This window comes from Syngnathoides biaculeatus, chromosome 23 (genome assembly GCF_019802595.1).
Source record: "Syngnathoides biaculeatus isolate LvHL_M chromosome 23, ASM1980259v1, whole genome shotgun sequence".
Classification (NCBI taxonomy): Eukaryota; Metazoa; Chordata; class Actinopteri; order Syngnathiformes; family Syngnathidae; genus Syngnathoides; species Syngnathoides biaculeatus.
This window is the reverse complement of record NC_084662.1, coordinates 9,964,744-9,986,612: the sequence shown is the minus strand read 5'-3', so window position 1 is coordinate 9,986,612 and position 21,869 is coordinate 9,964,744. Positions and strand designations below refer to the sequence as shown.

General features: G+C 42.8%; 2 protein-coding genes across 6 annotated transcripts; one reads left to right on the top strand and one right to left on the bottom strand.

Moving 5' to 3' along the window:
* Positions 1–3,482: 3,482 nt before the first annotated feature.
* On the bottom strand, positions 3,483–12,326 carry LOC133496572 (solute carrier family 23 member 1-like). 5 transcript variants are annotated; one of them, XM_061812318.1, is made up of 12 exons: positions 12,094–12,326; positions 7,464–7,607; positions 7,235–7,392; positions 6,951–7,110; positions 6,702–6,883; positions 6,356–6,476; positions 6,138–6,294; positions 5,736–5,989; positions 5,181–5,345; positions 4,996–5,104; positions 4,788–4,883; positions 3,483–4,716 (listed from the first exon to the last, which is right to left on the bottom strand). In XM_061812318.1, exons 1-12 carry the CDS (start codon positions 12,223–12,225, stop codon positions 4,484–4,486), a joined length of 1,911 nt encoding a protein of 636 aa, XP_061668302.1. In that variant the 5' UTR covers positions 12,226–12,326; the 3' UTR covers positions 3,483–4,483. The 5 variants fall into 5 exon arrangements, with proteins under 5 accessions (XP_061668302.1, XP_061668303.1, XP_061668304.1 ...); XM_061812319.1 differs by having other exon boundaries at positions 6,702–6,877; XM_061812320.1 differs by having other exon boundaries at positions 7,556–7,607.
* A 3,790-nt stretch (positions 12,327–16,116) lies between these two features.
* chgb (chromogranin B) lies at positions 16,117–21,759 on the top strand. Its single transcript, XM_061813113.1, has 9 exons — positions 16,117–16,162; positions 16,274–16,320; positions 17,608–17,698; positions 17,773–18,123; positions 18,226–18,360; positions 18,460–19,423; positions 19,521–19,617; positions 19,718–19,819; positions 21,302–21,759. Exons 1-9 carry the CDS (start codon positions 16,117–16,119, stop codon positions 21,377–21,379), a joined length of 1,911 nt encoding a protein of 636 aa, XP_061669097.1. The 3' UTR covers positions 21,380–21,759.
* Positions 21,760–21,869: the final 110 nt, after the last annotated feature.

The following is a 21,869-nucleotide window of genomic DNA, read 5'->3' as shown; positions in this document are numbered from 1 at the left end:
TGTGACGTCACTAACGTGTCAAAATATTTGCAAATTCGAGACAGGTGTGGACCAGGGTGCCGTGAAGTGTACGCAGGTCCATTAATGGTTATATTATATATATATATATATATATATTATATATATATATATAATATATATATATATATATATATATATATATATACACACACACGCACAATACATATTGCTGGTAGGGACAAATTTGAAATTATAAACTGATGAAAACCGAAAAACTCAAGATTTGGGGGGTTAACAGGCAGGCAGGATAGTAATAGACTAGTAATAGATTTTGTCCAATTTTAAACACTCATACAAAATAAATGGGTGACATTGATTTGGGAGAAATTCAAATTTTATTTTCGTCAAGAAAGTGTGATGAATCACCATAAAACCAAAAATATTTAATGTGTACATTTTTTCTCAACTGCGGGCCTGTGAAGCTCTTTGACACCTTTATGGTTAAGGCCTGCACAAATAAATTTGAATTATTGTATGAAAACATTCAGCTTCCCTTGGAAAATTCAAGAGCCATTTCTGTCACAAGTAGACCGGCAACAAGTAATTCAACCTTTTTGTGTGTGTGTTTGTTTTCTATGATTTTGCGGCATGGTATCAAAGCAAGCTTTAAGTCTTTTCCACCACCCAGTGTCGGAAAAATAATAATGCAACTTCCCGAACAGGCGATAAACCTGCATGCGTGAAACCTCATTAATTCTAACTGGGAATGGAGGCTCATTAAACCTACTGCGCTTATTTAATTTTGGAGGGGACTCATGCATGTCTATTAATGACCACTGATGGGCGTTGAACGTGACGTGGTATTATCCATAGAATCTGGAGTGAAGGCCAGGATTTGTTCTGTCTTGTAATTAAATATGGACCCCTGTTGCAGTGGCGCGCATAGAAAAAAAAAATCGAGTCAAAGAAGTAAGATGGGAGTGTAGCGGGAAGACGCATGAATATTTTAGTATATTTCTCACACCAGGGAGCTTTCACACTTGTTACAATCTTGCACTTCCATATGTAGAGTCACGGGTAATTGTTAAAAAAAAAGTAGACTAATCCAGTCGAATACAGTCTGGGTACATTTTAATGCAACGAAATGCAATGCAAAGTGTTGATTTGAGGTCAGGCTACTGCATAGAGTACGCAAAGACGATTTTACATCGGAGCTTAAGAAGTTGAGCAAAAATTGCGACGTGGTAAACGTTTAGACGCTTCGGTTCTCGAACGAATCAGTTTTCGAACGAGCTTTTCGAGATTTTTTTTGCTTCTGTTTTCGGACGAAAATCGGTACTCGAACGCCCCCACAACACCCGGAAATAACATATTGCGCGTGGCCAGACCGGCTGACCCACGACGCGTTTTGTTGTGAATTCCCACGCCGCTGGAAAAAAAAAACGGAAATAACATAATGTGCGTGGCGCAACCAGCGCACTTTTGTTATTCTGTATAACGCAGCCTCTGTACACAGACGTGTCCCGGTAGTGACTGTTTTTTTTCTTCTTATCAAGGACTACCACGTTACAATCATTGCTCCAAAGAAGGAAAGTTGCTTTTTTAAAGTTATTCTGGACTTTTGTTAATAAAAAAAAATAAAGTTTACAAGGCTGGGGTCCAAGTCACTACAGATAAGGCAATCCACTCCCAGCCTAGGGTACTTGGCTACTAAAGCATACATTTTAAGCAGTAGATAAATATATTTCTTAATTTTTTTATTATATAAAATATTTAAACTATACTTGTATTTCTACTATGCAGTTTGTTATCAGGAAAAGCTTTAAAAATGCTTTAAAAAGCCTAATTTTTTTAGGCTTGGAACGCATTATTTCTTCATCCATTCATTGTAATGGGAAACATTGATTCGGTTTTCGAACAAATCACTTCTCGAACCGTTTTCTGGAACGGATTGTCGTCGAGAACCGAGGCATCACTGTAATATTCCCTTAAAAACTGTTTCTTGTCCTTCAGTCAGTTACGGTTGGTACTAAGGTTACCTCAAGTACCAGCTTTGTATTAAGGTTTAAACTAAACCACAAGTGCTCTAAAATAGACTGAAAAAGACGGAATTTAGAAACGGACTCGCACTCCTGCTTGAATTTAATGACCAAATGCGGATTCATTGAACAAACTGATCTGTCTCTGTAATGCCCACAAAAAGCCTAGCATGATTCATCCTATGATAATAATCCTACGATAATAATCTCCTATTGTCAGATGTTATTGCCGCGAGTTGCAGCCGCAGACTCTCCAGCTGCATAATCGCACGTGTCGGGAACCTTTCAAAGTAAACTTACACGAGTGAAACGTGTTCGTGTTCAAGCACCCGTGACGGATGTTTTGGTTTGCGCTCGTCGTGGTGGAGTGAATATCAAAAGATGTCGGTTCATCTTTTCTGTCACGCTCACACGTTTCTGTTCACGTTGAGTCTCCTGACTCTGCATGTCACAAGGACAGAGTCTTCATCAGAACGGTTTCAGGGGGACCCCGTAGACCTCACTAATGTTCTCAATGGCTGCCTGTTGAAATGTAGATTCATCGAGCCCAAGGATACCTTTGAGTTACTGTGAACTGATGAGCGATCCTGTGCTCGAATATGAAGGATTCCCTGAAAATGAGGTCCATGTCCCATTTTCCAGGCCACTTATCCTCACAAGGGTCGCAGCCAACGTTAGGCTATCAAGTTACGTATGTATCAAGTTACGTTAGCGAGTCAAGATTTGGGTTTCAAGTTGGAGATTGAATTCTGGGTTGGAGTTTCTAATGAAGATTAGGGTCTTAAATGGTTTGGGTTTCAAGGAAATGTCATGATTTGGACAGGATAAGGTTTTCAAGTCAGTGTTAGAGTTTCAAGCAAATGTTATGTTTATCAAAACAGGATAAAAGAAATTAGATTCAGGTTTAAAGTGTTAGTGTTAAAGCCGTGGTTAGGTTTTCAAAGTAAGGACTTTGTGAGCATTTCAAAGAATCAGGAGGGTTCGGCCTGGGACACGCCAACGTATTATTACTGTCCTGGAATCTGACAACAATCTTGAGTTATTTCCTTTCACACAGACCGTTATCTCTCATGGAATCGTTGTAAAGCAATATGACAAAGACTGAGCGCGTCCGGCAATAAACACTTTACTTTGTTGCTAGGCGCGTTTTCTACTGCAATACAATGACATGCACTGACGGAATAACAGGTGAATAGGAAACCATAGATGTAAAAGTAGCAGCAATAATTCATGGTGACGAAAAAAAAAAGGGACAAACATGGAACCCGGAACCTGGACTCTGAGGTATCAGTATGGTACCATCGTGTTCCAAAAGGGAGTCAAGGGTACCTTCGAGGGTAGCACCCAAATGACAGGCCGTGGTAACCCGATAGTGTGTACCCTCTTCCAGTCACCCGTATCTTTCCCTCTTGGTACACTAATGTAACCCACAGGGCTTAGTGTTGGACTTCCTGGAAAGTATTTGTACCTCTTCCCGGACCAAAAAGTTAAAGCTATGTTCTAGAGTCGGGTAGAACAGCAGAACCTGTAAGGGTGCAGCCCTATGTTTCTACCTTTTCCACTGCCAAATAACAACAAATACAGTTGATATGTTCCAAAGAAGAGTCAAAACAAGGAGAGTCGAACTTTTTATCAAATAACCGTGTTTTGTCCTTTTTCCATGACCCAAATGTTACATGAATTTTCCATAGAAAAAGTCGAGGGTAGATGAGCAGACTTTTTGAGGGTTTTTTTTTTTTTTTTTTTCTCAAGAGGTGTCAGGGGTAAAACAGAGGCAATGATGATACTACCCCATCTGATCTGGATGCCTCCTGGACACATCCCTGGTGAGGTGTTCCAGGTATGTCCTGGAAAGAGACCAGAGGGACGACCCAGGACACGCTGGAGAGACTATGTCACTCGGCTGGCCAGGGGGAACGCCTCGGGATCTCTCAGGAAGAGCTGGAAGAGGTGGCTGGGGAAACGGAAGTCTGGGTATCCCTGCTGAAGCTAATTCCCCCGTGACCCGACCCAGAGAAGTGGTAGAAAATGGATGGATGGATGGATGGATGGATGGTAAGGCAAAATATACTGGTATATGCCCCCCCACAAAGTCAGAGTTGTACACTTCGGTCTTTTGCAGGACCTATAAGGATACCAGTTCATGTTTGTACTTCTTCCAGTGCCCAAAAGCCACAGGTATGGTTTTAAGTCAAAGGTAGTACGATGGAACCAATATGGGTTCTAGCGCAGTAATAAGCTATGGTGATCCTTTTTATGAGAGATATAAGGTGTAAAAGTATGTTCCAAAGGAGAGGCAAGTGAACAAAAGCAGAACATTTGAGGGTTCCACCACATGTTCGCAGCTTTTCGAAGACTTGAAAAGAAACAGTTTTGTCCAAAGTGTAGAAGCCAAATCAGAGATAAAACCAGAATGTTTGTGGTTTAAACAAGTATGGTATACCGAAATGTACGGTACATTATAGGCAATCCTCAAAAGTCACTCAAAGAATTTGTTCCTGCTCTGTACTTGTCTTCTTGGATGTGCCTTTGTCTGACTTGCACCTAGTGTCTTGCCCTCGCCAAGGGCAGAACGGGATTTTGCGAACCCAAGGCCGTGACAGGAGCCTGGTTGTGATACCGAAAGGTAGGTTGTAAATGTCCTCAGTTTCCATGGTACCAGAGTTGTCTAGGTGGACTTCGTCTAGAGCGAACAGTCCACGCTCACGTACGGTACCTGAATCCCAAGAAAAACCTTTAAGAAAATGAACAGGATTACCCCTGAGGGTGCTTTAGCCTTGCACTTACCGGGAATGGTATTGTCCAAGAAGAACCCCAGGAAGCCTCCAACAAACATATGAGTGCTAAAAAGGATCTGCAACACGGCGTCCACTTCAGGTAGGCCTGTGGAGAAACCCCAAGACATTTGTTTAGGGTCAGAGGTTCTCAAACTAAGGTACACAAATGTTTGAAAACTCCTACCTTGGGCTGTAGTTTCATGGCAGCGGAAACATACCTGTGGCCAAGATACCCGGATTCTTGGCAATCCAAGTGGGAATGACCAGCCCAGAAAACAAGGAGAAACCAAACACAAAGATGTTCCTGGAGGAATTCATATCTGTTGACTATAAAAAAGAAATTGAAGTAGTAAAGTCAGGATTAATTGATAAGAAAATACAGTATTTTAGAAGAGGAGTTGACCTGCAAGTTAGATATCCCCGTTGCAGCAATGACACCAAACATGATCAGGAACATCCCTCCGATCACGGGGTTAGGGATGGTGGAGAAGACGGCTCCAATTTTACCCAGAACCCCCATCAGGATCATGACAACCGCACTGAGTAGAATCACCATTCGACTTCCCACCTGTGTCACGGACGCACAACCAGACCTTCACGAAGTTAGAGGTCCATGGACGAAAGGGTAGTGCCATGTTCCAGAGATGTTCAGGCTTAGGAAAACGTAGACTCTCTTTTTGTGTAAAAAACTACATTTGATAAAAGGAACATTGTGTCGAATAAAACATGGTGGTTGCAGTGTCATGATGTAGTGCTGCTTTGTTTCTTCAGGAATTGGATGACTCGCTGTGATTAATGGAGCAATGAATACTTCGGTCTACCTGCAAATCCGGCGCTCATCTCGGGTAGTTCCTGTTCTTAAATTGAAGAGAAAGATTTTTTTCAAAGCATCGTAAAACCAGATCCTTTGAAGGTACCACCCCACAGTGGACCTATGATGTAACAGAATCTTTCAAACCTTGGTTATGCCCAGGGCGGCCACGTTCTCGCTAAACGAGGTGGTGCCGTTGCCGGTGCCGAAGGCCCCCGCCAACAAGCTGCCGATCCCTTCCATGCCGATTCCCCGGTTGATGGCGTGCTTGGGCGGAGGCGGCGCGCCCGAGAGCTTGGCGCACGCATGATAGTCGCCTACCGACTCTGCCATGGAGCACACTATACCCGCCATCATCCCGACAACGCCTGCCAGGCTCGCCTTTGGTGTGCCCCACTGGCCTGGAGAAACAAGTTGTTCTGTATTAAAGATTCTCAAAGTGGAATCAAGGATCTGTGAGCCGTAGCTTGGGTGTCACTTGACCCAAAAATCTCGAGAACCCCTGTCTTACATCATCAACAATATTTCTGGATTGGTAAAAAAGCTTACCGGGATAAGGGAGGACAAACCAGGAAGCCTGACCAACTACGTCCCCCTTCACGTCCGTCCGGGCCTGGTGTCCATATTTGTCCGGTTCTGATGGCAGCACGTTGTAGATGGTGAGCAGGTGGCACACTAACCACGAGACGGTGATGCCCAGCAGAATCTAATCGACATCAACTGTTAGCATCATACGCTAACTGGACCATAGCATCTAAAGGACCTACTGGCATTGTCTGAAAGATGTAGAACTTTTTGGTGTCCAGTTTCCTGGCCTTGCTGTATGTGGGAAATGGCAGCGCGATGAATCGTAGGTACTGGGAGAACAGGATGATCAAGGCTGCAGTCCTGTGCATGTTCAAGCACTTTAGTACCACTTCAGTACAGTAATACACACTTAAACCTTTTTGAGTCCTGGAAAACCCTTGCAGAGGAGACATTTTTCCAAGAACCAGACTTAATCCTAACGGGAATGATTCATTTTCATTGACCTAAAGCTAAACTGGAAGCCCAGGTTGAGAACCACAGACTCAACACACACAAACATTCCACTTGCATGTTGGACAGACGCACATGACTGAGATTCCCCAATGGCTGCCCGCCCTGACTCCGGCCACGTCGAATACGGATAGACCGATGAGCGCGATGGTAGGCGCGATGGTGAGGGGTCCCACGAAGCGCATGAGGAAGCCCACCAAGCCGGAAAAACCCACCAGGATCTGCAGGAGCGAGGCCAGCATGATAGAGCCCTGCAGCTGGGGGACAGGAGAACGCCACATGGTCCGTTGTCGTTCCAGTTTCAGAAGGTTCGCAACGGCTTACCGTTCTCACTCGGGTCTGCCACACTTCAATGAAGACGGGCGAGGACGCGTTCACCAGGCTGGCGTTTTGGGTCCAGGAGGGGCACTGGAACTCGGGCGTAGACAGGATGGCCAAGGCTGGGGAGAGTAAGGCAAACGTGCCCCCCTGGAGGATGGGAAGCCTCAAGGGAACAACAACCAGAGAGAAGTTATGGTTGGGAAAAAAAAATGCTTTTCAAAGTTTATGTGACAATTTATGGTGTCCAAAGTAGTAAAATAACCAAATGTCAGAGTCTTTGTGTCCACCTGATGCCGAAGGTGACCTGCATAATGGTGCACAGGCCCGACACAAAGAAGACGGTGTTGATGAGGTGACTCTGGGTCAGGCCGTCGTGCTGCAAGCACAGGCCATCCGTTAAGATGAGTGGGATGGCGATGTTGCTGCCGAACGCCGTCAGGTAATGCTGTGGACCGGACGAGACGCGGCGGTAAATTGGACGGTTGGCTTTGCCAAAATTTTTTTTTTTTTAACCACCTGGACAGCGAGGAAAATGGACAGGTACCAGGGCGGGACCTCCGTCACGCTGTACATGAGTTTGTTATGGTCCGCTTCCCCACCGGTGTTACCTTTGAACGGTTTAAGTGGCTCTCCAGCGGGCTGTACTTGTTCCTCGTCCATCTGATTGTGCGGCAAACACATGCAAAGAGCACTCAGTAAAGATTAAAAAAAAAACACCTTTATTACATTGTAATTACAAGGACAACTACTGTATATGTCTCAACAGTAAACGTTCTGAAGCTGAAGCAAAATATTTTTTTTCAAAGCATTGTAAAAGCAGATCCTTTGAAGGTACCACCCCGCAGTGGACCCATGATGTAGCAGAATCTTTCACACAAATTTACATTAATAAAAGCCTTACAGTTACAAATCTAAACCGCTTATTACTACTTTATTACACATTTCAATGCCAATACAACTACATGTCTCAACAGTAAGTTCGCTACCTTCCAGGGATGTTTTAGTCCATTTAGGCATTGAAACTCTTATTTTGATACTAATTTCGACTCTCCACAGGCAACGTGCACGTAGCTGAGATCGAAAAAGATGATTGCTTCCGATTCATGTACGCAGGAGCCATCTTTGTGTAACTTTTCCAGAAGCAATCCTAGTACCTATTATTACATTGATTGTTAAGTAATTTAATGTGCAAGTGTGTGTTAAAAACAAACTTTATTGAGTTACTTATAATGTTTTGGCAAGACATATAAACTCTTATTTTGATACTAATTTCGACTCTCCACAGGCAACGTGCACGTAGCTGAGATCGAAAAAGATGATTGCTTCCGATTCATGTACGCAGGAGCCATCTTTGTGTAACTTTTCCAGAAGCAATCCTAGTACCTATTATTACATTGATTGTTAAGTAATTTAATGTGCAAGTGTGTGTTAAAAACAACTTTATTGAGTTACTTATAATGTTTTGGCAAGACATATAAACTCTTATTTTGATACTAATTTCGACTCTCCACAGGCAACGTGCACGTAGCTGAGATCGAAAAAGATGATTGCTCCGATTCATGTACGCAGGAGCCATCTTTGTGTACTTTTCCAGAAGCAATCCTAGTACCTATTATTACATTGATTGTTAAGTAATTTAATGTGCAAGTGTGTGTTAAAAACAAACTTTATTGAGTTACTTATAATGTTTTGGCAAGACATATAAATTGTTATGATGTATGCTAATAATTGCAGATGGGTTGCTAATTGTTTATGCTAACTGGTGCTTACCTCATATATTCATTGGTTGTCTTATTTAAAACGTCAGCTTTTCAATAATTATTATCATAGTAGCAGCCAATTTGAGTTTCTATTTTGCACTTAGTGTTGACTGTAAGTTATTAATAGTCATAGCTAATAATTTTTTCTCTTCACTTTTCAGTTACTCTCTTACAATGACTAACAGTGTCTTGCATCATCAATTCAGAGTTTAGCGCACCGTCTAGGACATGACAGTGAAAAGGAGGGAGCTCATCAGAAGTTCTGCAGGAAAACTAAAACTAAAACTGGATGATGCATCACCGTCAACAAGATCTCCGAAAAGCTCGAGTTCGTCCACATCCCGCGCAACGATTGGAGCGTGTGGGCCAAAACCGAGACGGCAAAAGCACAAGCTTCGTTCTCTGAAAGGAAAGAAAACCCCGAGTCCAAAGTGCAGAGCTAGAACTAGCAAAAGCAACGTTAAAGAGAGGCGCTTGCAGCCGTTGCCCAAGCTGAACCTGCGGAGGCAGCCGAGAAATTGCAAGCGGAAAAACTGGATTCAGCCACTCGTGAAATTGTACGGCAGTATTAAGCGCAAAAGCCGAGTGGCGCTCAAGACGCAGCAAAGTCAGGATCAGGAAGCAGGAAACGTGGCAGTAGCTGGTCATTATATGGACTTAAACGCCACCCCACAGTCTTTTATCTCCCGCCAGGAGTTGCTAAACTTCGCAAGCTAGCACCAGAAACCAGATTACCTAGCTTGATATCTTGATCACGGCAATTTCTTGAATAAGAATCGACCGTGATGGTTGTCGTTTCAATGCCACTTTCAGAGTCAGACTAACTCTGTATTTTCCGCACTATAAGGCGCACCTAAAAGTCTTTTTAAAAATTTTTCTCAAAAGCCGACTGTGCGCCTTATAATCCGGTGCGCCTTATATATGGATCAATATTGAGCCGTTAGCGCAGCTCCATCTAGTGGACGCATAACTTAACCCCAGCCTCTACTGTAGCGGCTATTCTATGCGCCTTATAATCCAGTGCGCCTTATAATGTAGTGCGACTTATATGTGGAAAAAGTTTTTAAATAGGCCATTCATTGGAGGTGCGCCTTATAATGCGGTACTCAAATGATAGCTCTTTTAACGTGTACTTTTCCTATTACATGGTACCTACACTGTTATTACATAGCAATTTACAACTATTTAAAAGGAGTTTTCTCATAGCCACATTTAAGTGAATTTATGTGAACCTGTAAAAAAAGAAGTAAACATCCATCATCAATGGATAGTTGTTTTTTTTTTTCTTCCTAAAAATGCACATTTAAATAGTTGCATATTTTTAATTATAATAAAAATAGTGTGCAAGTGCATGCGCTACACTCATCGCTAAATTTATAGTCTTGAGACGCCCATTTGCATAATAACAGTTTCAGGGTGCCGGCCCGCTAATGATTTTGCGTCTTAATTTTTCATGTTGGAAGATTACGGAGGCAAGTCACACATTAAGACTTTTTATTATGACGAGAGAAAAAAAAAAAAGAGCCCAAAGGTCTCACAAATACACACTAACTAGCCTACTAACCCCCCCCCAAAAAAAAAAAATTGTCACATGGAAACCAATTATGGCCTTAACTCAAAAAGTGCTTCCAATCGTGAAACTTTCAAACTGAAGTGAAATAAGTGAGTAAATATTACAAAAATGAATATATATGTGTATATATATATGACAAGGAATAAAATTTACATAATGGACTGTACCATTGTGCATTGCTGTATAGTATTTAAGGCTGGAGAAAGTGTTTAGGGAGAGTCAAACAGTTTCAAAATACAGGGTGTGAACTGTGATGCCGCAATAAACGATGGATTATTGTAGCCATAAAGTCAAATGAAGTATATAAAAAAAAAAAAACAACCCTCTTCTAACTCTTTAAATTTCGCAACAAGAACAGCCGTCGAAAAAAAGGTCAGCGTCTTCCCTAATTGATCATCGGGCCCCCGCTTTGATTGACACCCGTCGCCCGAGGCCCGGGGACGCGCCCCGGAAATAATCCGATTGTGTCCGTCTGACCTTTCACCTGCGCGAACAACACTTAGCGTCACTGCGGCGTTAACCGAAAAGGAAAGTTCCAAGCCACGCCGGCGGTCACCTGAAATTGTTCGTCACGCTGACTTTTGTTGGACACGAGCGAATTCGGACGTAATCGCTCTCGGTTTGATTCAACTTCGCTGTCCTTAGTGCAACGGGCACACAAGTCCGGACGTAATGTGCGCAAAATGCTTATTAATTATTCATCCGCAAGGATTTTGGCTCAATAGTACTTATAGTCCTCCATTTATTACCTCCCCAAAGAGCTCATTACGGTCCTCCTTATCTTCCCGCCAGCCCCTTTCTCCTTCATTTATTGCTCATATATATGGAAAAAAATGAAATCAAGTACAAGAACTCCGTGTTCCTGCGATGTGCGCGCACACACACAAATCCTGAGTTCACGTTGGGCTTTTGCAACAGAAATGTGCAGAGAAATCATTTATTATTATTATTAGTATTAGTATTGCAGGATTTTTTTTCCCCACTATAAACATTCATGATAGCAATTAGCAGGAGATCGAAATGAGAAAAATTCAAAACTATCAATGCATTTCACACCGGCAATGTAAAATATAAAAAAAATAATAATAAAAATAATTTACATACATATATAATATAATACTAAAAATAAAATAAATAATAATACATAATAATATACATATATAATATAGTAATAAAAAAATAAATAAACAATAATATATAGTAATATACACATAATATAATAATAATAATAAATAATAAATACATACATTTTTAAAATGATTTGAATTCTGAGTAGTTTGTCGATGTTAGCAATAGCATTTGTAAAGTACAGTATTAAGCTACTAATTGTGTACCTCAATATTTAGTGGTATTTCTGTTTTAATATCCATCCATCCATTTTCTTTTGCCGCTTATCCTCACAAGGGTCGCGGGGAATGCTGGAGCCAATCCCAGCTGTCAACGGGCAGGAGGCGGGGTTACACCCTGAACTGGTCGCCAGCCAATCGCAGGGCACATGGAGACAAACGACAGCCGCACTCACAGTCACACCTTGGGACAATTTAGAGATTTTGGGATGTGGGAGGAAACCGGAGTGCCCACCCGGAGAAAACCCACACAGGCACTGGGAGAACATGCAAACTCCACACAGGCGGGGGCTGGGATTGAACCCAGGACCTCAGAACTGCGAGGCCAATGCTTTCCACCTGCCTCACCGTGCTGCCCCTTTTTTAATATACTGTTATTAATTTAAGAATAATACTACATACTTTTAAATCAATATACATCATGATTATCTGTCATATTTAGGTATGATTTTGTGACGTGTACCTACCCAAACAAACTCCTGGCATTGTGACGAGCTGTCTTGGATCCACGCGGATTTCCCTTGTTCAAATGTTCCTGCAGCAGAAGAAGAAGGAGGAGGAGGAGAAGAAGAAGACGCTTGAGCCTTGCAACCATTCATGGTTGTGGAAGGTCCTCGTCGGACACTTGTTGGGCTCGCACTGTGGCGCTTTCAAACTGCACCGTAGTTTGCCATTGCTGGCAGCTAATGATTGAAAGGACCAAACCTCCATCCAATGTTTGCACTGTAAAGTCCAAATTTCAAATCATCGCATCTTGCGTCACGTGACTATTGTAGTTACAAAAAAAAAAAAAAAAAAAAAGAAAAAGAAAAAGTGCATGGCCCGAGCTGTGATTGTGAGCACGGCTGTGTACCTCCACGTGCCCTGCGATTGGCTGGCAACCAGTTCAGGGTGTAACCCCGCCTCCTGCCCGTTGATAGCTGGGATAGGCTCCAGCACAACGGCGACCCTCGTGAGGATAAGCGGCTAAGAAAATGGATGGATAGATGTGCATGCTGTAAAGAGAAATGAGAACATGAGATGCCCCCTCAAAACTGTTAGCGCCATTATCTCTCCACTTGATGTCTTTTTAATGATTTTGCAATGATTTTTGTACCCTTTTAAACAGTAAAATCCCTCCAACGCAGTAGAGCTCCCTTAAGAGGATGTGACTACGGAAAGCCTACTAGACCATCTGAAATGTATTTGGGAAGAATCACATACACTTTAAACAGTAGGTGTGCGGATTCATAATTAATGAGTTGGAATGAAACATGGCCGCGTCCCTCGTCATGAAGGTGTGCACACTTTTGCATCCACATGATCGCAGTTGTTTATTTTTTATTCCCCCTCTTGAAAAGATTTCTTTCTATGTTCCTTTTTTTAGTTTTTAAGTTAAACATTAATATTGAAAAAAAAGATTGGTAATGATTTATCTTGGTCTCATTTGTTTTTAGATGGCAAAAAAAATCTGGCATTGGTACAGGTCAAATGAGGTGTGCAGACTTTTTATATCCACTGTAACTAATTTAAGGCCGGCAACTAATGGATTAAATTATTAATGAACCAACAAATTACCTTCATTGTATTTATTTGTAAATATACTGGATAAATAATTAATTTTAAAATAAGTATCCCTAAGTGCTTTACATTTTAATAATTCATCAATTTACATAACATATTAATTAAAAATAAACTAAAGATATTACAATGATCCGAAACATACAGAAATGTAGAAAAAATATATGATATACATATATACATCCATCCATTCATTTTCTTTGCCGCTTATTCTCACGAGGGTCGCCAGGAGTGCCGGAGCCTATCCCAGGTGTCAACGGGCAGGAGGCGGGGTACACCATGAACTGGTCGCCAGTCAATTGCAGGGCGCACAGAGACAAACATGAATCGCACTCACAATCACACCTAGGGGCAATTGAGAGTCTCCAATTAATGTTGCACACTCAGAATCACCCCTATGGACAATTGAGTGTCCAATTAATGTCGCGTGTTTTTTGCGATGTGGGAGGAAACCGGAATGCCTCGAGAAAACCCACGCAGGCATGGAGAGAACATGCAAACTCCACACAGGCAGGTGCGGGAATCGAACCTGGGTCCTCAGGACTATGAGGTCAATGCTTTACCAGCTGCTCCACCGTGCCACCGTGAGTAATCTTTAATATCTTGCAAGAAGAAATAATAACTGCATCGAAGCCAGCATGGGAGGTCTGCGGCTGTTTATCACGTCGCCTGCGCTAAAACCCGAGCGCGAGCCGGTCGTTGCCGACAACAAAACCCGACTCGCAGCAGCACATTATGGAGCACATTACGCTTTATCTCTTGTCCGTGTCTTTTATTAGATTGGAGTGCTTACTGCTGCACCTCTTCTTTCATATAACAAAAAAAATAATAATAAGTCCATAGAGCATCATCACAGGGCGTCATATGTGAGTGCACACTGTTGATGAGAGTGTGTCAGGCGTGGATGATTGAATGCCGCTAGCTTGAACCCCCCCCTCCGCCCCTTCCCCATTTCATCCTCCCAGCGGAATTCACCCAACTGCTCGTATGGACGATTCTCTTAACAAACCCGGACGCCGCACCCAAAGTCCCCGACGGCTGCCGTTTTAACCTGCGCGGGCCGTGATTAAATGTGAGTGCGGCATAGACGTAAAAAGGTCTTCATGTAAAACGTGTTTAAGGAGGGCGGCACGGTGGATCAGCTGGTGAAGCGTTGGCCTCACAGTTCTGAGGTCCCGGGTTCGATCCCGGACCCGCCTGTGTGGAGTTTGCATGTTCTCCCCCGTGCCTGGGTGGGTTTTCTCCGGGCATTCCAGTTTCCTCCCACATCCCAAAAACATGCAACATTAACTGGACACTCTAAATTGTCCCTAGGTGTGATTGTGAGCGCGACTAAGTGTCTCCATGTGCCCTGTGATTGGCTGACAACCAGTTCAGGGTGTACGCCGCCTCCTGCCCGTTGACAGCTGGGATAGGCTGAGGATAAGCGGCAAAGAAAATGGATGGATGGATGTCCAAGGAGCTTTACCATGGAGGATCTTGAGGCGCGGGTCGTCACAGGATATCGCCAAATGGCGGTGGGAATATTTACGCTAGCAGGCGAGATGACGAGAGCCAGTCTGCTATGTGCCAAAAAGAAGAGGAGACACCCAAACAGTGGCCGAAATGCACACACCTACCGGCAAGATGAGAGAGTGGATATAAATGTAATGGAAAATAATATAATGTACTGTATAAATATCAGGCAGCTTCCTTGTCGCTCAGCACGCTGGCTATTGTCAGCGAGAGCCGGACTCCTGTTATACAAATACTCACCAGTAAGTGTGTGCTTTGTAATACAGTCCATCGTTCATTTAACATACATACCAACATAAAAGATACATAAAACTGTACCAAAATAAAACTACACACCCATGTTTGGTGTCTGATAGAGCCTTTGCCATCTCGCCAGCAAGTGTATGCGTAACAAGAGGTGGGCGCTCGTAGAACCATCTTCTTTTTGAGACATATTTTGCCATCCTTCAGAAGTCCAGTGATTTAGGTTTTGGTCTATATTATTGTTTAAGATATTTTTAAACAACTAGAGCATTTATTAGAAATTTATTTTCCCTAACAAACCTGATATTTAAATCTTAACATTTTCATACAAATTAACTATTACAAAAAAAATTAACTTATTTTATCAAATGTACAGAATAAATAAAAGTAGTAGAATTATATTTTCTTAAATATATGCATGAATGAAAAAATGTGTCAAATGTAATACAATTTAAATTTTTAAATTTAAAAGTTTATTGCATAAAACTAGCAACCATGTAAACTTGTTCTTTGTATTTTTAAAATATTTTTGACACGAGTTTATCTATAAATATAAAATATGACAAAATATCAGACATTTGTAATGTACTTTTAACAATTGTATTGCATATATGAACGTATAAATGTATGTATAAATCTAAAATATTAATTGCTCTCCTATTTTGTCTATTATTTGATGAGAAATGTATCCTTTGCATAAAAACACTTTAAAGCAAAAGTAGGAGCATATCATAGTAAGATTAACAGCCTGTGCAATCATTACGGTGCCAACCGGATCTTATACGACTGTCGCTAAAAATGGGAGTCTTGATAATGAAGTTTGCAGGGTGTGTGATTGCCAATCGTTGTCGTGCCTCCGGGCGCCATGCGGCATTCGCCCTCACCCCCCCCCCCCCCCCTCCCGCCGACAACAGCCCTGTTCCCCTCAATAATGTTTAAAGCATCACCTGTGTGATGGCTAACTTTGTCCGCGGGGGGAATACGAAAACGAGTTGTTGCCGCTTCTCCCTGCAGGTCTAATGAGTCATGACATGAGCGTCCCCTCCCATACGCTTTCACACCCCCCCCCCCCCCGCTCCCACCTTCCAAGCGCCTTTATAACGAACGCGCAAGTCCTCCTTCTGCACGAGCATCATTCCCGCCGCATCGGGAGGCTCACCGGAGTCCACAAGATGACTCCTCCGCTTTTCCTCTTGCTTGGGTTGGCTTTACTCGCAGGTGAGTCCAGCACCACGGACAGCGACTCTCGCCACTTTTGGCAAGGCATTTTGTCATTTTCATTCCATCATTTGTATTCATTAAAGCCCAAAGTTGTTGTCTCCCCTGCAGGGAATCAAGCGCTTCCACTCGGGAAGGAGGGCCAAAGAGAAGATGTGGTAAGTCATTGTATAAATTACCTTCATATACATGCAAAAGAGAGTCACCGATTGTTTAGTGGTACACACGCCTGGCAGCGTGGGATCGATTCCCGCTCAGTGATGGTTTCGATATCTGCCCTGCGACTGACTGGCCACCAGTTCAGCGTTTAGTCCGCCTTTCGTCTGAAACTAGCTGGGATAGGTTCCGGCTTTCCCGTAACCCTTGTGATGATAAGCAGCTTGGATAATGGGTGGATGGATGCAAGCATAACATCCATGCAGATGCTGTGCATGCAGAACTTGGATGTAATTGTAAATAAACGCATGGGCGGCGAGGGGGGGGGGATAAATCAGAACCATCCATGCAGACAATCGTTACTTTGCGTAAAGGACCTCACACTGATGCCGTCATTCATATCTTCAGGAATAAAATAACAATGTAAACCAAACATTAGAAACAAGCTGGGGGGGGGCATCATTCAGTGTTGTTCAAATATTTGTAATACTTGTACAACTGTAAGAAGTTAAAATCAACAAAATGTAAAGACTTCCAAAAATTGTTTTAAAAAATGGTATGAAAGTATTCAACAGTGTTCGTTCTTTCTATTATGATTGATGTCAACCGTTGGATCCCCTTTTATGTCCTTACGCAATTATTATGGCTAAAGAAATTCACTGGAATATCATACTCAAATAAAATGTTTTGTTCTCAAGATCTTGAATTACTTCTATCGGTCCATAAATTTTCCAAGCCGCGTATCCTCACAAGGGTCACGAGAGCGCTGGAGCCTATCCTAGCTAACTTCAGGCATAAGGCGGATGAAACCCTGAAGTGGTTGCCAGTCAGTAATAGTAATAATAACAATAATAATAAGACCTTACATTCTTATTGCAGTTTGTTCTTGAACGTTTTTTTTGGTTGTTGTATATATTGAGGTCTTCCTCTTTAAGAAGTCGAATCATTTTCATTCCAAAATATTCATTTAAACAAAAACAAACAAACAAAAAAACATGCTTGCATTAGAACTCATTTCTCAACATTTTCCTTAGAAATATGACTAATTAGATTTTAATTTGAACTAACTCTCGTCCACTCGGGCAAAAATTGGTCAGGTTTTTTTCATTGCATTAACCAATTATTTATAAAACTCATGATAAGAAAAGTGTAAAAAAAAAATCCTGTTCTTCCTTGGTCAACAACCAAATTCTGTCAAAAATGTTTGTGGAATGTTGCTGACAAATTGGGAAAGGTGCTTCGCAAATTGCAAAAATTCATCATAAAAACATTCCTGATTGCTTAATCAGGTGACAAGATGTTTGGTGGAGGTTCTGTCCAAAGCTCTCTCCCAGCCGGACACACAAATGGACAAAGAGTGCAAGGAGATTCTCCGAGCAGGTTTGTGCTGCGTTCCAGTTAGTTAAGGATGAAAATGATAAACAAGTACGTCACCCATTTCGTCCTGTTCGCAGGGATTAAACATGCGCCGCCAGACAAGAAGAGCAACGATGTCACCGATGAAGAGCCCGTCAAAGATCATGAAAAGCCTGAGGCCGAGGGCTTGGGTGCACAAGACATCCAAGAACTTCTGAAGTCAGTGGAACCCAACCAGGAGACCTTGAAGGATGAACACAATCAGGAATCATGGAGTCTGGAGAAGAGACACCAGGAAAACCATGGCCAAGAAGAGGAGCAGGAACGGGAGAAGAGAAGCAACTGGAGACCAGGAAGATTCCACCAGAAGAACCACAAACGCGACGAGGAATCTTTGGGAGGAGAGTCCAAAGAGGATGGGGGTGAAGAACGCAGTCAGGAATCCTGGGATTTTGACACTTTGAGGGAGAAGAAAGACTGGAGGCCTGGGCGATACCACCAAAGAAGACACAAGCGTGATGAAGAAGTGTCAGAGGATCCAAGAGAGGAACCAGATGATGAACGCAGCCAGGAGTCTTGGGGTCTCAACGACGACAGGGACAAGAGGAAATGGAGGGTCGGGAGATACCATCAGAGGAGACACAAGAGGGATGAAGAACTCTCAGAGGACCCGGATGAAGAACGCAGTCAGGAATCTTGGGATTTTGACACCGGCAGGTACAAGAGGGGATGGAGACCAGGTAGATACCACCAGAGGAGACACAAGAGGGATGAGGAACTCTCAGAGGATCCTGATGAGGAACGTAGCCAAGAATCTTGGGATTTTGATATTGACAGATACAAGAGACACTGGAGACCAGGAAGATACCATCAGAGGAGACACAAACGTGATGAGGAACTCTCAGAGGAAGCCAGAGAGGAACCAGATGATGAACGCAGCCAGGAGTCTTGGGATCTTGACGATGAGAGGGACAAGAGGAAATGGAGGGCCGGGAGATACCATCAGAGAAGACACAAGCGGGACGAGGAACTCTCAGAGGACCCGGATGAGGAACGTAGTCAGGAATCTTGGGATTTTGACACCGGCAGATACAAGAGGGACTGGAGACCAGGTAGATTTCACCAGAGGAGACACAAGAGAGATGAGGAACTTTCAGAGGATCCTGATGAGGAACGTAGCCAAGAATCTTGGGATTTTGATATTGACAGATACAAGAGACACTGGAGACCAGGAAGATACCATCAGAGGAGACACAAACGTGACGAGGAACTCTCAGAGGATCCGGATGAGGAACGTAGCCAAGAATACTGGGATTTTGACACAGACAGATACAAAAGGGAGTGGAGACCAGGAAGATACCACCAGAGGAGACAGAAGCGGGATGAGGAACTCCCAGAGGAAGCCAGAGAGGAACAAGATGAGGACCGTAGCCAGGAATCATGGAACTTTGACATTGGGAGGGAAAAGAAGACCTGGAAGCCTGGGAGATATCTCCAAGAGAAGTCTAAGCGTGATGAGGAACTCTCTGAGGAGAAGAGGGAAGAATCGGACGGAGACCGTAGTCAGGAGTACTGGAGCTTTGACAAGAGACACAACAATGATGACATAGACTTTGAAAAGCGCATCTGGAAACAGTCACATCCGCAAAATCACCAGATATACCGCAAGCCTGGAGGGGAGGAGTTGTCTGAAGATGAAGACCTGAGGGATGATTCTGACAATTTGGAGGGGAGGAATGAAGCTCTGAGGTATTTGATTCTTCTGCTGGACCAAAAGACCCAAGTCTGTGTAGAAGCAGTAGTTGTAGCAGTAAACAAAATTTCCTGGTCCTGCTTGTTTCTTTAGATATCTGACTGACAAGCGAAACCCATGGATCTACAGAGGCTACTACCACCCTGCCTGGTTTAAAAGGGACCCAGAGGACCATGCTGCTCCAAATAAGGTACACCATCTGTTTAGGATCTTTGGACTCAGTGCAGTTCAGGTCCAGATGTCAAGTATTCAGACTTTCGAATGCAGTTCTGACTCTCAAATGTGTGCAGATGGATGAGGCGGCCAAGCTGCTGAGTCAAAAGATCGACCAGCTCGCCCACCGGGAGGCAGCAGAGGGAGCCATGCACCCGAGGGGGCTCACTCCGCACGAGGTTCTTTAAGCCACATTTTTCTGAAAACACAGCATCCCACTTTCAGACAATTAGTCAATGCCGGCGTCTGGTATGTCGTGTAAAATAGCTCTTAACACCCTCGCCTAGCATTGCCAGAAAGATAGGTCTTGCCCCACAATGTAGCATCTTAAGTACTTCAGAATGTGGACGATTGCTGTGTCGGCTACAACCCACCATTGGGTGTCAGTCTCCCTAATACAGAGTGCTAAAATCTTGCCAAAAAGTCCAGAAAATGTGACATTAAACCAAAGAGACTCACAAAGCCTTCAAGACGGTTGCCCTGAGTGTTCTTAACAACATCCTGCTGTGGAAAATCTGTAAAAAGTTTGATAACGTGACGCTCTGCGGGTAAACTATGTTCTATCTCGTGCTCGTTGACCCGCTAAAGCCGCAGAGCACGTCCAGTAGCTCCTCCGCAACCTTGCTGTGGGGGAGAAAGCCCAGCTCATTATAAAAATGTCCATTCCGCGCAGACATGCCGGGGCCTTTGCTGTACGAGTGCACATTGACAACTTGGCGCAGAACTAGCGACGCCGCTAATATTCCAGAGCAGAATTTTGGCATCCCTGCACTGCCCGCATCTATTTTTTCCGCCCTACAAATTCTCCTTCATTGGCCGCAGAAAGAGTAGCGTTCCTTATCTGCCGCCGCTTTCCCCCCACCCGCGCCAAGCACAGCACACCGGAACGACCTCCCGGGGCTACCAAAGTCGTCAACGGTGGCTTCCGTGAAAAATGCGGTGCTAAACTTAACAATTAAATCCGGAGGTAACAGCTCCATATGCCCAACATGGCACATTAGATTTTATTTGCTGACTTGTGGAATCGTTTAAGTTTTTTTTTTTTTTTTTTTTTTTTTTTAAACACGGTTACTCTGAGGCCAAGTTACTTGCAACTTTGGGGGCTTTTCCTATAGTAGCCCCACTACGAAATTCTTTGATAATTCGGCTCTAAAAGTCAGTTTTGTTGTCCTAACGTGAAATTTGATAGGCGTATGAGTAGAATCATTAAAAATCATGTCTGATAAAACACTCAAGTCTGACATTTTGGTGTGAAGCAGTCATTTGCGGTCATTCTGGCCAATTTCAGTCTTCCCACAAAGGAAGAAAATTTTTGAAAATTCAGCCACCAAGGCCAGTTTAAGATGGCAAAATGAAATTTGGGAGAAAATCACTCATGAGAAGAGCCACAAAAAAAATTCTCAAGATCCTATGTTGAAAAAAAATAAAAACATAGGAAGTCTTCCATTTTGGTTTTAAACCACCATTTTAGGGTCAATGTCCAGGGACCCTTCAAAAATAAGGTTACTGTATAGCTTAAGGCTTATTACTACCAAATCCGAATATTTATGTCAACTTTTGAGATGAAGTCCGTGCTCAGAAAAGCCATAAGACGCTCATTTCCAGCCAAAACTTATAGATGCAATAACGCCACTCAGATCATAACTATTATTTTTTTGCAGGAGAAAGCACTGGAAAACCTGGCGGCAATGGATGCGGAGATGAAGAACATCGCTGCCAAATTGCAGGATAAAGAATAAGCTTTGCTTTTGATGTTTAAATGGGGGGGGGGGGCACTGTTCATCATGTCTGCCAAATAAATCTGCGTTAAAAAAATAATTTTAAATCACAACCATGGAGCCTTGCTTTAAAAAAACGGAAAAAAAAAAACGTGACTGTTATTATTGTATTTGTGCTATTTTGATGTGACATGAACGTGAGCATGAGAATGTTTTTTTGATGTTTACACATAGAGATGCTCCAATATTGACTGATGTCATTTGTCTTTTCAAGTGTTCGTGCTAAATAAAAGTTATTCTGGGACCAAACACACTCTCTTTGTCCAGTAAGTTCAACACATTTCCCCACTAAAATAATTACAGTTCCATTATATTGTTGGACCCAACCAGAATGGAGCATTGAAAGAAAATGTAAGAAAAAAAAATGCATTAAACTCTAAATGAAAATGATTATCTTCTAAATTTGACAAAGAATATTGCTACAAACAGACAAATGTAAATGATAAAAAAA